This window comes from Typopeltis vanoorti, chromosome 18 (genome assembly GCF_054136105.1).
Source record: "Typopeltis vanoorti isolate ZY-2024b chromosome 18, IOZ_Tvanoo_1.0, whole genome shotgun sequence".
NCBI lineage: Eukaryota > Metazoa > Arthropoda > Arachnida > Uropygi > Thelyphonidae > Typopeltis > Typopeltis vanoorti.
Window position 1 is genome coordinate 94,549,115 of NC_143566.1, and position 18,873 is coordinate 94,567,987.

Consider the following 18,873-nt stretch of genomic DNA (forward strand, 5'->3'; position numbering starts at 1 on the left):
TGGAACACGAATCTGAACAAAAACATTCAAAACTGAGACTCACAACATGAGTTTTCAGGGTAGAGCCACAATAATCAAGCCCAACATTACCCGAACCAACATGCAGCATCGTCTTCAGTGATGCAAATAGCATGTAAAGTGGGATGTTATGGAGTGATGCTGAGTGAGTGCAAAACTCCAACTATGAAATTCGGTGGTGGGAGTGTGATGGTATGGCCCCATGTTTCCTGATTTAGCTTTGGACCTCTGTGGTGATACAAACAATGAACTCTGAGAGGTATCTGAACAATGAAGTGCTTATTACTTTGTGGCATTTCTATGGAAATGATCATTGTCTCTTTCAGCAAGACAACTGCACCATGTCATAAAGCTGCTAATGTAACTGTGTGGTTTGCAGACATCAGTATCAACACACTTGATTGTACTTCACAGAACCCTGATCTCAACCTCATTGAATGTTGGATGAAGTAGAGCATCAGATGAGGTCCAGGGATGTTAACCCCACAACAGACCAGGACTTATTACATGCCTCCAGGAAGAATGGTCCAAAAGTTTCATTGATCACTGATACGTTTGTGGAAAATATGCTCTGCAGATTTGCTTCAGTCATCACAATGAAAGGAGGTCCTACATCTTATTAAGGTGGGCCCAATGACTGTTTATTCCTTATAATATGTTATCCGTTAACTTCTTCCCAAGCAGCGTATAATGTTCTCAGGTTGAATTATTTGGCATATCTTACATATACTTTCTATTCAGTGTACGTAACTAACCATTTACTGTATACAATTTTAGTTTTATTTTTGAAGTTAGTAATTTTTATTTTAAAACCTGCTCTGTTACATTCTCTATGTATGTATGTATTCTCTTTGCTGATGCGGGGAGATTCATCACAAAATATTAATAGTTTATATTAAATTCCTTATTTTTCCTTACATAATTTATATGTAGTCATTTAATCAATCAAAAATAAAATTTTTGAAAATGCATTTAAATAACCAGTAAAATAATAAAGGTCGCTTAAGGGTCAAAGCTAAATCACTGGGAGGAGAGCTCCACATCGCCTATCAGGAATGAGGAGAATTGTAGGGCTTCTGACCTGATGTCCAATCCTCACCTTCACGTGGTGCACCCCATTAGTAGGTATCTACTGGGTACTGAATGAACGAGGATAGGCTGGCAATTTGGGACTTAGCTGTCCAAATTGTACTCTTTGTTAGAACCACAAATGCATATGATGGTAAAACATGATGAGATTTCATGCCAGTTGGGCATCACCCAGTTAAACAAGGCCCTTGCTGTTTTCAATGAAGATGAAAGTAAAAATTTAGTCACTGGAACAAGCTCCAACCTAACATCTAGAAGAAGAAGAATAAACCAGACATCAGAAAAATTGAAGATAGGAACCAACAATATAACGAGTATTAATGGAAAGAAAATTGAACTTGAAGAATTGGAAAAGCACCACATGGACATAATTGGCATTACTGAGACAAAGACAACAAAAACAGAGGAGATCTTACTAAATAATATGTATAAAATATTTTCAGGTAATAATGATCAAGGAAGGAGTAGCGATAGCATTAATACCAAACACGAAGATAAACTTCTTGATTGGAAGGCAGTTTCAAGTAGAGTTACGTGGGCAAACTTCAAAATGGGGAATGGACAATGAAACTTGTTTGTGCCTATGGTCCCACAGAAGGTTCCTCTAAGGAAGAAGTAGAGGAATTTTTTGAGTCATTAGAACAGTTCATCTGACATAAAGAAAATGGGAAGAGTTGTCTTTGTTGGGGATTTGAACAGCAGAAGAGGAAATGAATCCCACCAGGCATATAGGAACATTTCAGGAAAATTTGGAGAAAAGGGCAAAGCGGATAATAATGGAAAGTATCTACAGGCAGCCCTCGGTTTATGACAGTTCATTTTATGTCGATTCACAATAATGCTGGATGCCTGTTATTGTCTAGCAGGCACTCTAGTGTTTGAGTATTTACTGAGCTACTATGAAGTATATGTATCAAACCTAGTTTTACTGTTGAATCTACCTAATTGTTCTATTTAATTTTTTTTTTACATACATACGTATTTAAATTGATAAAGTACGTAATTACATACCATGTCTAATAAAAGAAGTGCACAAAAGTTAGCAGAACTTGGTGTTAAGAAGGCACGGAAATCAATCACACTTGAAAAGAAGATGGAGGTGATTTGAAGAATGAAAGATGGGTAGACACTTGCTAATGTCTGTAGAAGTATGAACTTACCTCCATCGACTGTTACTACAATTATGAAAAATGTAGATAGAATAAAACAGTCTGTGCAAATCTATGGCAGTACTAAATGCAAAACATGCAAGTTGTAGCAGGGGTAAACTTCATGAAAAAATGGAAAAATTATTATCATTATGGGTGGATGACTTGAATCAGAAAAACATTCCTCTGATGTAGGCTGTTATAACTGAGAAAGCAAAAACAAATTTTGAGGATCTTAAAAAGACAGATGGAGGTGAAGAAACATTTTTAGGAAGCAAAGGTTGATTCATGAGATTTAAGTCTCAAAGTAAGTGCCATAGTGTCAAATTATGTGGTGAGGTGGCAAGTGCAGATGTTGTGGCAGCAGCTGCTTTTCCTAAAGAATTTCAAGACTGTGTAGAACAAGGAAGTTATCCTCCTGATCTCATTTTTAATGTTGATGAGACTGGACTCTACTAGAAAAAATTGCCATCATGCATCTTCATTTCCTGTGAAGAACTTTCCACTCCAGGTTTTAAAGCTGAGAAAGATAGACTTACACTTTTATTGGGTGCAAATGTCTTTGGAACTTTGAAGCTTAAACCAATGTTGGTGTACCATTCACAGACACCACACACCTTGCTGCTAGTCTATTGGAAATGGAACAAGAAAGCTTGGGTTACACAAGACGTTTTTATAGATTGGTACACAAATTATTTTTTTGCCATGCTTCGCTTCTATAAAGAAAATGATTTGCCAGCCAAGGCATTGCTTCTCTTGGATAATGCCCCTGGACATCCTCAAAACCTTGCTGAAGTAAGAAAACCATTGGATGCCAAGGTTGTTTACATGCCCCCAAAAACAACATCGCTTTTGCAACCGATGATCAGGGGATTATACCAATCTTCAAAGCCTATTACCTCCATATAACATTTATGGAAATGGTAAGAGTCTTAGACACTTCAGCAAAAACTATTAAAGACTATTGGCAGTCATTCGATATTTTGAAGGGCATTAACAACATCAAGGCAGCTTAGAACGAAGGGTCAGCAAAGTGTTTAAAAGGAGCATGGCGAAAACTTCTTCCAGCATTTATGCACAACTTCGAGGAATTAGAGCAAGAGGAGAATGTTATTGAAGACGTTACCAAGCTTGCGTGAGAGGTGGGATTGTACAATATTACAGCTGAAGATGTGACAGAAGTCTTAGAGAGCCATGATAAACCGCTTTCCAATGAAGACTTAAAAGAATTATAATTTTGTTTTGTTTTCGTTATTAATAATTTTATTTTAACAAATATATATGTATGTATTATCAAAACTTTAAATATAATAATGTTACACATACCTCATGTGCATATTTTTTGACTGCACGGAACATATCTTTGTACCTCCCATTAAAATTGGGTTTGTTTTATGCCGATTCAGTTTACGCCCGTTTTTTCAGGAATAGAAGTGAGCCGTAAACCGATGGCTGCCTGTACTGGACTTCTCCTCAGGACATGGACTAGTCATTACTACCACCATGTTTCAACATAAAGATGTGCACAAGTTCAGATGGAGAAAAGACACAAAAAATAAGAAAAGCCTCATTAGCTACATCATTGTTGATAGTGATATCAACATGCTGGTTCAGGATACAAGATTGTACAGGATTTGAAACTGGAAATGACCATTACTTAGTACTAAGCAGGAAAAAAAAATGGATACATTGAAAAGAACTGTATGTAAGAAATTTTAGAAAGAATTAAATTTGAGTAGCATTTAAAGGCAAATTGTAGACTAAACTATACAATCATTATTGAAGAAAAAATGAAACAAATAGGGAGGTATGTGGTGAAGTTGTCTGCAAGGATAGAAAAATAAGAACACCATGGTGGACACAAGAAGTTAAAGAAGCAGTCCTGGAAAAGAAGAAAGCTTACCAAACGTTTCTAGCAAATAAGTCAGCAGATGCCCTAAAAGAATACAGAGACAAATGTAAGAGCTTAGCTATGTGTAAAAGTAGCTAAACACAAGTCTTGGGAAGACTGGTAAGAATGTGGAAAATAAATAACAGGAAGGTGGCAAAATGTTCTGGAGATTACTGAAAAGCTTAGAAATACAGGAAAGAGTACTGTAAAAGGAATCAAAGATGATAAAGGTGACATGAAAACTGAAGATAAGGATATCCTAGATGTCTGAAGTAATTACTTTGAAAGACTGTTAAATGAATTGAGCAGTTACAAACCATACTAGAAAATTTTCAAGAGGAATGCAAAGAAGAGTGCATATCGATACTTGAGACAGAAAAACTTGAAATCTGTTAAGGCAGATGGATTAGATGATACTGGACCAGAAATGCTTAAGTATAGAGATATGAAAGTTTTGCAGTGGCTACACTGCATAATTCAGAGGACCTGATCAGAAGGTCAAATTCCCAATGATTGGTGCAGACTACTGATAGTACTCATCTAAAAAAAAAAAAAAAAAAAAAAAAAAAAAAAAAAAAAAGCTGAGCGTGCAAATTACAGAAAAACTTCTCTACTAAGTGTTTCAGGTAAGATTTTTGCAAGCATACTTGGAAAGAGATTGAGAAAGATTGTGGAAGAGAAACTTGGAGAAGAACAAACTGGGTTCAGGCCAAATAGAGGTAGTCAAGGATCTGTACTTAAGTTTTGTAGACCTGCTCAGAGAAAAGCTTTTCAAAACACTTCAATCATATATGGTGGTGAATGGAACATTATACAGAGCAATATAGTCTATATTTAAGTTCTCAGTCAGCAGTTGACAGGAAGATGGATTATTGTACAATCAAGAGTAAGACAATATGATGCACATTATGAAAGAAAGTAGCATTTTATTAGAATAAAATTGCCTGATATGAGAAGAATTGGAGATGCCATACTTAGTTATTTGCTTTATGCAGATTATGTACTCTAAGTGCCCCAGGATTCTTTAACTAAACTGAATGACAGCTGTAACAAATTTTGCATGAAAATCAGGAATAAAAAGACCAAAACTAGGGAAGTAGGCAGGAGCATAGAAAACATCAGCTGCATTCTGAATGGAGATCCTATAGAACAAGTAAAATATTTCAGCTATTTAGGCAGTTTTTAGCAAAGATGGCAAGTTACATCTCGAGACCAGAATAAGCAAAACTGGTATGACGTAGCCAAGCTGATTAATTGATAAGGAATAAGAGAGAAATTAACCTAAACACCAAACTAGCAGTATACTAGACTATGTTCAAACCAGTGTTAAGTTATGGATCGAGAAATAAAACACTAGATCAAAGACTAGAGACCACAGATATCAGGGTTCTGAGAATAATCAGGACAATGAACTGATGGCATCAATGGCAGAATCATATTAAAAATTAAGATATTAGAAAGGAACTTGACATTATTAGCATTCAAGAATGTGGCAGCAAAGCAGATATATGATGACAAGATGGCAGGAAAGAGATCCAGAGGAAGACCAAGGTCTACGTGGTCTTCCTCTGGATTGATTTAGCTAGAAGTGCCTTAGAAGCACGAAATGTTAGATATGACAATATTGAAGTTCTCACAAGTAATAGACTGATTTGGAAGAAAATTGTTGATAGGAGATTAATAATGATGTAGACTTAATCATGTAGTGTTGTCATAGTAACCTGACATCCCTTAGGGGTACATATCAGGAGATTGATGATGTAAAATAATAAGCATTGTGAAAATGCAAAATAACCATTATGTTCTTAATTCCCATGGGTTGCTAATAGTAACGTCTAGTGGCACCAGATAGCAGCAGAAAAGAAGCACTTTTTCTTTATTCATTCCTTTCTGACTTCATCTAGAAGTTCCATTTTCCATTCTCTTTGTATATATTCCCTTTGATGATATTTAATAGCTGATATTAAATTCCTTATTTTTTCTTATTAATTTATGTGTATAGTCATTTAATCAATCAAAAATAAAATTTTGAAACCACATTTAAATAACCATTTAAATGCTAACAATTGATAGGCACAGTAGAGGCAGTGAGTGTGTGAATTGGAAGAGGTAGCAGTGGACGTCTGCTTTTTGCAGATGACCTAGTTCTGCTTAGCTCTTCCACAGATTTATGCAGAAGCCGGAATGAAGATCAGTGTGGCCAAAAGTAAAACATCTGTGGTCTCAAGACAACCATCCCAGTGCATTCTACATGTAAGTGGAGTCCCACTGAGGCAGGTGGAAAAGTTTAAATACTTGGGTCCATATTCACGAGTTCTCAAATTAGTTCAGCAAGTGCAATATTGCGGGAGCTTGGCCATTCAGTAGTATTGAAGTGGGAGTTAAGCCAGAAGGCAAAGCTGGCTGTTTCAATACAGTCTATGTCCCCAGCCTCACCTATGGTCATGAGAGTTGGGTAATGACCGAAAGAATGTGGACACGAATCCAAGTGGCTGAAATGAGGTTCCTTCGAGGGGTTGCGGGGCTGACAAGACTTGACAGAGTCAGAAGCTCTGCAATTCGGGAACTCGATACTCAACTGCTGCTTCTCCATGTTGAGAGATCACAGTTACGTTGGTACAGGCATCTGGTCAGAATGACACAAGAAAGGCTCCCTCAGCAGGCCCTCTTTGCCAAGCCAGAGGGTGGGAGGCCAAGGACTCGATGCATAGATTATATCCAAAAACCTTGGGTGGACACATTTGGGAATCCCACCAGAACACCTGAGCTTGGTGGCAGAGGATCATGACCACTGGAAGTTCCTTTTGCAGCTGCTGCCCCCACAACCCAATTAGGAAAGGTGGGCCTTGAAGATGTATGTATGTATGTATTTAAATAACCAATAAAATAAACATTTTGAAAATACAAAATAAGCATTATGAAAATATATTTAAATAACATTTCAAAACTATAAATATTTGATTTATTTTACAAACACCATAAAATTATTTTTAAAAAGTTTAACTAACCAAAGAAGTGTCCAGCTGCGTTCGTTGCACATTCAAAAAAAAGTCCAGAAAAAGTGAATGAAAATAAATTCTTGTTGAATGTAGTTCTTCTCTATCGTAAGAATCATCAATAAACTAGAAGAAGGGTTAAAACATTAAATTAATACAAAAATAGAGTTCATTATTCAAACATGTACACATACACACATTCTGCATTGGATCATTCATAAAAAAATTAAGAAGTCAACTATTTGTTATTAACATCACATCTCTTTAACATGAGCAAATCTTGTTTGTATGTAGTGAATTACTAGGAGAGAAGGTACAATTATGCAGGGACAAAGTGTGGCAATATGAAATTTGATAAACATAAATGAGACCAATCAACAGAATATAGAAAAATTTGCCTCTAATCTTGAGAGGCACCCCTGGTGTGGAAACACTCGTTATTCCTGTGATTAAATACACTAGAGTCCAAAAGCCTAAGGATGAACTACATTTTTATCTTATATGAAAAAGTTTTCATCTACTATACACAAAAAATGTGCTATAAATTTCTTACAAATTAAATTGCAATCAGGGCTAGCTCTACCGACAATGCAAGTGCATTTGCACAGGACAACTAGTTTGAGGACAGCAAAATTGGCCTAAACAATACAAAAAAGAAATCATAAAAAAGTCATTTATTTTTTCTCAGTTGAAACCAGATTTCAGGATGACATTAGTTAAATTTTTACATAATAAAATTTCACTGTATTGTACATTTTTTAAAAACCATAATCATTTAAAATAACGTAATATTATGTTGGATTAATATCGCACTGTCAGTGTTAATATCAGACGACGTGACAATAGCAGAAAACCTTCGATCTTGCATTTATTTCCGATTACATTGTTGGCCGTGTGTTGACCTTGACCTGAGGGTAAATCTCATTTAACCAATGAGACCAAACAATCGTAATGAGATAATTTGTTTTATCTCATTATGATCGTTTACTTCAAGAAATAGAATCAGGGTGCTTAAGGGTCAAAGCTATATAACTGAGAAGAGACCTCCAGATAGCCTTTAAAGGAATGCAGAGAACCAACCAGGGCTTCTGATCTAATGTCCAATCCTCACCTTCTCGTGGTGCACCCTGTTGGGTATCTACTTGGATACTGAACGAACGAGGATTGGCTGGCAATTTGGGATTTAGATCTTGCATTTATTTCCGATTACATTGTTGGCCGTGTGTTGACCTTGACCTGAGGGTAAATCTCATTTAACCAATGAGACCAAACAATCGTAATGAGATAATTTGTTTTATCTCATTATGATCGTTTACTTCAAGAAATAGAATCAGGGTGCTTAAGGGTCAAAGCTATATAACTGAGAAGAGACCTCCAGATAGCCTTTAAAGGAATGCAGAGAACCAACCAGGGCTTCTGATCTAATGTCCAATCCTCACCTTCTCGTGGTGCACCCTGTTGGGTATCTACTTGGATACTGAACGAACGAGGATTGGCTGGCAATTTGGGATTTAGCCGACCAAATTGTATTTTTATTGGTTAAAACAAAATAAAAAATGATGGTACAACATGACAAAATTTCATGCAGGCTGGGACATCACCCAGTTAAACAAGGATCTGTTGTTTTCGCCAGGGTGAACAGCAAAAGTCAGCTACTGGAACAAATCTGAAAACAAACCCCAACTCAACATCACCAGAGTTAAAGATTGGTACTATCAACATAAGAAGCCTGAATGGCAAAGAAATGGAGCTAACTAAGGAATTAGATAAGTACCAGATCGACATAATAAGGGTGACTGAAACAAAAAGTCAAAATCTGGTGAGATCTTTCTGGGCAAGAAATACAAAATGTTATATTCAGGCAATGACAATCAAGGAAAAGAAGGAGTAGCCATAGTATTCAACAAAATATGAAGCTAATCTTCTTGAATGGCAGTCAGTCTCAAGTAGAGTAATGTGGGCAAATATGAGAATGGGGAACTGGACAATGAGACTTGTTTGTGCCTATGGTCCCACAGAAGGTTCTACTAAGGTAGAAGTGGAGGAATTTTTTGAGACTTTAGAAAAAGCAACTGACACAATGAAAAAGGAAAAGTTGGTCCGATCTAAATAGCAGAGTAGGAAATGATTGCGAGACATACAAAAATATTTTGGAAAAATTTGAAGAAAAGAGCAAAGCTAATAATAATGGCAAATATTGGTTGGATTTCTGCTCAGGACATGGACGTTATTACTAACACCATGTTCCAACATAAAAATGTGCACAAATGCACATGGAGAGAAGAGGCAAGGAATAAGAAATGTCTCATTGACTATGTTATTGTTGATAGTGATGTTTTCTCCCTGGTGCAGGACACCAGAGTGTACAGAGGATTTGAAATTGGAAGTGATCACTATTTAGTCTTGAGCAGGATAAAATTGAATTTCATATTGAAAAGAATAACATGTAAGAAAGTTTTAAAGCAAATAAAAGTTGAGCAGCTCTCAGATGTGAACTGCAGACTAAAATACACAAACTTTATTGGAAAAAAAATGAAAGAGTTTGAGAACAGGAATCAAACCTTGGAGATTCAGTGGCAAGCCTTGAAGAAAGCCCTGATTGATACAGCTAGAGAGGCATATTTTGAAGTTGTCTGCAAGGACAGAAAAATTAGAACTCCATGGTGGACACAGGAAGTTAAAGAGGCAGTGAAGGAAAACAAGAAAGCATATCAAAAGTTCCTGGCAAATAAGTCAGCTTGTGCTCTTAGAGAATACAGAGACAAATGCAAGAATGCTAAACACTGTGTAAAACTAGCTAAACAAAAATTATGGGAAGGACTTTGGCAAGAAAAAAATATAGAAAATAAATATCAAGAAGGTGGCAAAATATTCTGGAGGTTGTTGAAGAAACTTAGGAATGGAGGAAAGAGTGCTGTAAAGGGAGTTAGAGATGATAAAGGTGACATGAAAACAGAAGAAAAAGATATTCAAGTATGGAGTAATTACTTCGAAAAACTGCTAAATGAAACAAGCAGTGATGACAGCACAGTGGTAAAAAATACTGATCAGGCATGCAGTCAGGAATACATATCCATACTTGAAGTGGAAAAAGCCATCAGAGGCTTGAAATGTGGAAAGCAAGCAGGAGTAGATGATATTCGACCAGAAATGCCGAAGTATGGTGGTATAAAAGTCTTACAGTGGCTGCACTGCATAGTTCAAAAAGCCTGGACAGAGGGACAAATTCTCGATGACTGGAGTAGAGCTCCCATAGTACCCATATATAAAAAGGGAAATAAAATTGAATGCGAGAATTACAGAGGTATTTCCCTACGGAGTGTTCCTGGCAAGATCTATGCAAGTATACTTATACAAGCATATGACAAGGTGCCAAGAGAGAAGCTATTCAATACGCTACAGTTATATGGTGTCAATGGGGCATTACATCAGGCAATACTTAGTCTTTATTTGAGCTGTAAGTCAGCAGTTAGAATTGAAGGAAATACAGGAAGATGGTTTAATGTTAAATCTCATGTGAGACAAGGATGTACATTATCTCCTCTGTTAATCATTAACTATATGGATCACATTATGAAGGAAAGTGGTATTAAACATGATATCAAAATTGGAGATGTTAATATCAGCTCTTTGCTTTATGTGGATGATGTTATACTTCTAAATAAATCCTCTGCAAGATTATGACTAAATTGAATAACTGTTGTAATAGATATGGTATGAAGGTCAACATTAAAAAGATAAAGACAATGAAAATAGGAAGAATCATTGAAAATATCAACTGTGTTGTGAATGGAGAACCTGTGGAACAAATAAAACATTTCAGCTACTTAGGCACGATTTTTAGTGAAGATGGTAAATTAAATATAGAAATAGACAACAGAATCAGCAAAGCTGGTATGGTGGGAAGTCAATTGATTAAATTCATATGGAATAAGAGAGAAATTAGTCGGAACACTAAATTAGCTGTATACAAGACAGTGTTCAAATCAGTTTTAACTTATGGATCTGAGAGCTGGGTCAGAAGTAAAACACTTGATCAAAGACTGGAGACCGCAGATATGAGAGTCCTGAAAAAGATTATAGGCACGAACAGATGGCATCAATGGCAATATCATATTAAAAACGAGGATATTAGGAAAGAACTTGACATTGTCGGCATCCAGGAATGCGTTAGCAGAGCTAATCTCAGGTGGTATGGTCACTTAAAAAGAATGGGCGAAGAAAGATTAGCAAAACAAGTGTTTTCTCTGCCAGGTTGGCAGGAAAATGACCCAGAGATAGACCAAGATATAGGTGGATTGATATGGTACAAAGTGCCTTAAACGATAGAATTATAAGATCTGATAATGTTGGAGTCTTGACAAGTAACAGACTGATTTGGAGGAAAATTGTAGATAGGAAGTTAGTAATGATGTAATTTTTTTTCATGTAGTACTATCATATTATGTACACCCCTTGAGGGTGCATGGCAGGAATTTGATTATGATGATGAAATAGAATCAAAATACATAAATACAGTTGTGCAGTGATTGTTAACTTTTTTTGATTTGGCTTTTAAAATAATTTTACCATTCCAATATGCCCGATAAAAGAAAAAAGAACTATAATGTGCAGAATATCGCAAACAAAAATCAAAAAAAGAACGCGATATTCAGAATATCGGCTAAATATCTAAAAACTGACACTGTAGTACAAGAGAAAATAAGCAAAAGGACCAAAATCAAAAATTCTCAGCCTCACGGCAAGTACTTCTAATTGCGATCCCAGTAATGTCGATATTAGTAATATGCGATTTTAATTACCTGATTTTTTACAGAAAGAGACAATGAACCCTTTAACGGTAGAATTTGTTCATTGTCTCTTTCTGTAAAAAATATAGTTTATGATAATTTTTCATTAATTTATGAATTTTCATTTGCTAATGGGATTATTTAGAATTTATGATCAGAGATGTTGAATCCTAGCTTAATATCATGGCTTTTAAGACATCGTTAAAAGAGTTTTTTTTTAGGGGAAGGGGCAGCAAAATATGCTATTGCACGGGGCGGTAAAATTCCAAGGTTGGCCCTGATTGCAATATGTTTTTGGCGAAAAGTTACAAATTTCCTAAGATGTAGTTAAGAAATTAATGTACAAAGCTTAAAGAAAAGTATTTGGAGACACATTCCAGTATGGAAAATGTCCACCCAAAACTGTAAAACCATGCTTAGCACCACCAAGTAATTCAGGAGTTATTGAAGCAAACTAGCCAACTCCTCCTTCAGAGAAAGGCTACAGCTTGGTTTGTTTGTTTCCTATTGGGAAACTTTAAGCAGTAATGCATCTTCCTATTGAGTTCCGAACATGTTCTATGAGGTTGAGATCTGGAAAGCATGCTGGTTACTTGATTCAATTCATATCCTCGGTTTCAGAAGTATTTCCACTGCTCGTGTACGATGTGGTGTGGTATTGTCATCCATAAAAATGAATTCTTCGCCTACAGTGCCACAGAAAAATCGAACATGATGGTGAAGAACTTCGTTGCAATATTGTTCACCAGTTATAGTCCCTTTTCCAGCACTTGTAGCTTGGTGTGTCCATTAAGCATAACAGACATGACCACAGCTTTGCCTTTCAAAAACATTTTTGCGATGGTAAGCAGTACCACTTTTACAACCATATGAAGCATCATCTAGAATCAGAGGAAAGAATAAAACGACTCTCATCTGTAGAGTACATTAGGATTAGTAGCATACCACCTATTTTCCTCCTATCTGCCACACTATGCAATCCACATCTTTTCAACCTCTCTCCATAACCAACATTCCAGAGTTTGATATTTCTTAGTCACTCATCTCTGGATCCTCTTCAATGTTTCCACATCAAATTGAAAATCAGGTTACCAAATCTGAGTATGACAGTCTAGTGGTCTCACCAGTGCTTTATACAGTGGCACAACCACCTCCTTACTCCTACATGTTAGAGTACTTCTTATCATAGCAGCACTACGACGTGTAGCCTTTGCAACACTTGCAATATGCCCTCTGAATTTCAGTCTACTGTGAACTATCACTCCCAAATATTAAACCTCGTCCACTTCCTGCTGAAGAGCACCATCAATATAGTACATAGTCTTATATTTCTGTACTCCAAAATGCAACACTTTGCACTTAGTAATATTAAGACTACAACCCCATTCCTTTGTCCAAGTGAAAAGTCTACTCAAATCTTCCTGAAGAGAATTAACATCAGCAGTTATAATTCTCCTCAACTTTACATCATCAGCAAACAACTGAATATCCTCAGTCAGTCCACATGATATATCATTTATAAACAAGTTAAACAGCAGTGGCCCAAAAACAGAACCCTGCAGCATGCCACTGGTTACTCTTAATTTTTAAAAAAAAAAAAAAAACACTGCTCCATCATACACAACTTGCTGGTATCATTCAGAGTGATACCAGCAAGTATAATGTGTATGATGCCATTCCCATCCTCTGCAGCTTGTACACCAACTTATTATGTGGTAATCTAATCAATCAAATCAATCTTGGACTTTTGAAAAGTCCAAGAATATCACTGTACAATATATGATTCCTCCTTATCTAACAAACTCATTATCTTATAAAATGCAAGTAAATTACTAAAACAAGACCTACCCTTTACAAATCCATGCTGACCATCATAAAGAATATGTTCATCAACCCAATCCTATATTCCATTCCTAACCAAACTCTCCAATAGTTTACCTACAACTGTAGTTATAGAGACTGGTCTATAATCGGAATTTTTTGTCCTAGAACATGCTTGTGGAGTGGTACTAATTTTCCCTCTTTCCATTCTTAGGAACCTTACCCACCGTAAGGTTCCTAAGAATGAAACATTTAACCAATCAACACCTGATACACCTTTGATTCCTTTACTTCCAATTCTCCTAATACTTGTCTCTTCTACATACTGCATGGCATCATTTACATCAGTATAATTAATGTTGATAAAGTGCTCATTCAATAATATCCCCATATCCTTTGCAATGGTCACTCTGCTACCATAACTATTCACCAGTGCCAACCTGCCATAATTATTTTTCCTCTTCCTTGCCAGAGGAATTCAAATGAACCTTGACCTGAGCAGCCAATTTCCTCTTATACAGCAATTTTTCTTTCTTTATCGTGCTTGTCACTGTCCTAGCCTGCACTTTATACTCCTCGTACTGCCACCATCTGTTTTGCACCTCCTCCATAACATTTTCTTATTCAACACAGCTTGTGTTGATTTCACTGTTCATCTATTTCCTTGCTTAAACCTTGGTATTCAGTTATAAGTTGCCTGTGTCAGATACTGTCTTATGAATTTCCATACACTGTCAACATCTTTTCTGCACAACTCATCTACCTATTTGACTACAGAACTCCCATTATCACCCACTTTATAATTCCAAATATATCAATTTTTTTTGGCAGCAGCCATTTCTTATGCTACCACTTCCCAAACAAGTACCTCAATCATTCTCATCAACTGGCAGTAGTGTTGCTAATCTCACCAACAATTATAGCATAATAATAATAATGTCTCTCGGAAAAGGGATACAATTTTTTTTAATAATTAGCAATATTGGATAACTGATGTTATATTTAGCTGATAATATAGTTTTACCTTTGTGTGCAGTGGTGGTGGTACTATGAATCAGTGTATATTTTTACAAACTTAATTGTCATATATTATTATGGTGCAATTAACTGCAAAAGTATAAATAGGATAATGGCAGCCAAAACATCATTGTTCACAAAATAATCAATGAGGATGAGAGGTTTGTGGATGAAAATTGTGAGTATGTGTCAAAAGTGGCATTCATAAAAATGAATGCCAAAAGTATGTGACAAAAGCCTGATAGCAGCATGGTGAATGTTTGTGACCAAAAAAGGAAAACAATCGCAAGTGCCAGAGAATGAAGAGAAGAATGTAAGAGTTAGTGAAGATGAATGAAACAAGAATGGAACGGGATAGAAGAATGATAACATAAGATTGGCAGAAAACAAAAAGAACTGCAAGATGACCATAAGAGAAATGGCAAGCTTACAAGGAGTCTTTCCCAGAAAAAAGTGCAACCTTAAGCAATTGAAAAAACATTGAGGAAATGGCACAGAAGAAAAGAATAAAAAAGAAGTGAGAGAAAAGACACATGAGCATATAAGAGTATTGCAGAGCATATAAAAATATAGTGCACTTTTGCTAGTAACTCATCTTTTAAATCATTTATACCTGCTAAAATTATTTGTCTTTACATTCTAACATCTTTAAATTCCAGAATCAGGTGTAATACTTGATGAAATCATATTCTCCTGATGTGAAGATAAAGATGTTAGAATGTAAAGAGAGGAAAGTAAAAGACAATAATTTTAGCAGGTATAAATGATTTAAAAGATGAGTTACTCACAGAAGTGCAATACAAGAATGAAAGAATAAAGTCTAGAGGTATATTGTATGATAGGAGTGAAATGAGAAGAGATAGGATTGCAAATCAATGCACAGAAAGCAGTGTGTAGTTTTCGACGAATGGAGTAAATTTCATAAACAAAATGCCTTATATATGCCTGATGGATTAATTTCAATGAAAGTGGAGTGAGGTGTCTGGCCAAAGTTTTATTCAGTGAGAGAATGAAACTGCAAAATCTGGAAAAGTAAGGTTATTGGGGAAGGAGGGATGTAGGTAAGCATATGTGCAGGCATCTGGAGATAAGCAAGAAAGAGATTACAATGCTTCACTGCATAAAATCCAGAGGGACAAAATATATTTTTTTTCCTCTCTCTCTAGCCAATATCAATATAGATCTAGAAAACCATGCACTCAACACAACAGTACAAAAACTAACAATCTGGCTGAATTTTTCTACACATGATGATTTGCTAGTGATGAGTTTGTTATTTAACCCTATCACCTAAAAACATCAAATACATTTTTGGTGCACTTAAACAACATCCAAAAATACATTTCACAATAGAAAAAGAAACAACTCTTACTTTTACAGCAATGTCCTCCATGTCATTGGTGGAATCCATTGATTGTGCTGTCCTCACAATTTTAGCAACATGTCCCCTAAATTTTAGGTTGTCCACCAATATATCCAGATCCCTTATCTCCTCTAAAATATCACTACCAATTATAAGCTGCATCCATCTCAGCTTCCTGAATTTTAAAACCTTACACTCTGCACACTGGGGTGGTAACCCCACTCATTTACCCATTCATCTAGTCTATTCAAGTCCTCTGGCAAAACCACATCTGCTCTTCTCCTCATTGGATCAACTTTGCATTGCCTGCAAACAACTGGCAACCTTGTTGGTCAAGTGGTTATCTGCTTTTCTGCCCACAGTACAAAAAAAATGTACTATAGGTTTATAACTTTTCGTGAGTGGGAGAAACAGAAAAAACTGCAAATCCTCACTCAGTTCTTTCCCAATATCATTAACATATAACTTAAACAATAATGGCTCGAAAACAGATCCTTCAGGTATACTAATGACTTTCTTCTTTCCCAATAAACAACTTGCTGTACTTATCAGACAGCCAATCTCCAATCCAGTGCACCAATATCTACTATTCAATCCCATCTGTTCCAATTTAATTACCAGCTCATCATGTGGCAATCTAGCCTTTGAAAAATCTAAATAAACCACTGTGCATGCATCTCTCTCTCTCCCGTGCACTGTCATCTCGTCATAATAAATAGGCTGCTAAAATATAATCTTCTTAGCATCTCTCTCTCTCCAGTGCACTGTCATCTCGTCATAATAAATAGGCTGCTAAAATATAATCTTCTTTTAGCAAACTCATGCTGTTTAACAAAGAGAATTATACTATTGTTATCCCACCTTCTGAATATTGGTCCTTACTATATTCTCCAAAAATTTAACCACGTCTCCACATGCACAAACTGTCCTGTAATTTGAAGTCTTAGTCTTATTACCTTTTCCACATGAAGCAAAACAATTCTGCTGTCTTTCTACTCCTTTGGAACATGGCCCAATGTAAACTTCATGTGAAACTAGTATGTGAACTAGCTTACCTTAACTCTCTGGAACATTCCCTCAAAACACATGGTGATATATCAAAAGTTATACAGCCTTATTAACATCATTATAATAGATTTAGTTTAATCCTTTATCCCAGTGAGAGCAAACAAAGTTTGCGCCTGAAAATATCTTCAGGACTAAATATAGTGTTGTACTATCTTATCCAGTAAGTAGTGCAACACCAAGGCAACTCGTGGCAAAGGTGGAGCAAGCTACCAGGCACTTCTAACCCAGTATCTCCCATAATGCAAAACACATTTCCTATGTGGATATGTATACTGTTATGCATTAAAGGGATTGGCCATCTACCCAGACTAGTTTCGACCTTTATTGAGGTCTCTTCAGTGGGAGCCAGGCCCAGAGCTGGAGATACCAGGCAGAAGCAGTAGCAAGTCATCTGTGCCTATGGGAGTTGCCAAAAGGTTTATCACCTTTTTTAAAAATTACTCTGGATTTAGAGAAAGATGTTGAAAATTTATTTATCACTAGGTTAGACTATAATAGATTTAGTTTAATCCTTTATAAACTAAATCTATTATAGTCTAACCTAGTGATAAATAAATTTTCAACATCTTTCTCTAAATCCAGAGTAATTTTTAAAAAAGGTGATAAACCTTTTGGCAACTCCCATAGGCACAGATGACTTGCTACTGCTTCTGCCTGGTATCTCCAGCTCTGGGCCTGGCTCCCACTGAAGAGACCTCAATAAAGGTCGAAACTAGTCTGGGTAGATGGCCAATCCCTTTAATGCATAACAGTACACATATCCACATAGGAAATGTGTTTTGCATTATGGGAGATACTGGGTTAGAAGTGCCTGGTAGCTTGCTCCACCTTTGCCACGAGTTGCCTTGGTGTTGCACTACTTACTGGATAAGATAGTACAACACTATATTTAGTCCTGAAGATATTTTCAGGCGCAAACTTTGTTTGCTCTCACTGGGATAAAGGATTAAACTAAATCTATTATAGTCTAACCTAGTGATAAATAAATTTTCAACATCTTTCTCTAAATCCAGAGTAATTTTTAAAAAAGGTGATAAACCTTTTGGCAACTCCCATAGGCACAGATGACTTGCTACTGCTTCTGCCTGGTATCTCCAGCTCTGGGCCTGGCTCCCACTGAAGAGACCTCAATAAAGGTCGAAACTAGTCTGGGTAGATGGCCAATCCCTTTAATGCATAACAGTATACATATCCACATAGGAAATGTGTTTTGCATTATGGGAGATACTGGGTTAGAAGTGCCTGGTAGCTTGCTCCACCTTTGCCACGAGTTGCCTTGGTGTTGCACTACTTACTGGATAAGATAGTACAACACTATATTTAGTCCTGAAGATATTTTCAGGCGCAAACTTTGTTTGCTCTCACTGGGATAAAGGATTAAACTAAATCTATTATAGTCTAACCTAGTGATAAATAAATTTTCAACATTATTAACATCATGTTTACTTAATTTTTTACATGCTGGCTGCTCACTCACCATCAGTAGCTCTTCTTGTCTTCCCAGTGCTCTAAAGTTCTACATATTACATTCACCTGTATGAATTGCTTATTCAAGATCTCAATTATATTCTCCTCAGTGGTTATTAATCTACCATTTTCTGTCATCATCATCATGCATATGAAGGATTTAGGCCTAACGTGTCCTGTTCTGGCGTTAGAAGTCATCGTTGAA

The 18,873-nt window shown here is 36.2% G+C and overlaps 1 protein-coding gene across 2 annotated transcripts in view; it reads right to left on the reverse strand.

Annotated features, from left to right (window-relative positions):
* The window catches only part of LOC150096953 (eukaryotic translation initiation factor 2-alpha kinase 1-like), a 261,883-nt gene that overhangs the window by 173,672 nt on the left and 69,338 nt on the right, over positions 1 to 18,873 (reverse strand). For both annotated transcript variants that reach the window (XM_090408147.1, XM_090408148.1), the window contains exon 6: positions 7,155 to 7,268. In XM_090408147.1, the coding sequence (XP_090264273.1) occupies positions 7,155 to 7,268 (114 nt within the window). The remainder of the gene's footprint in view (positions 1 to 7,154; positions 7,269 to 18,873) is intronic.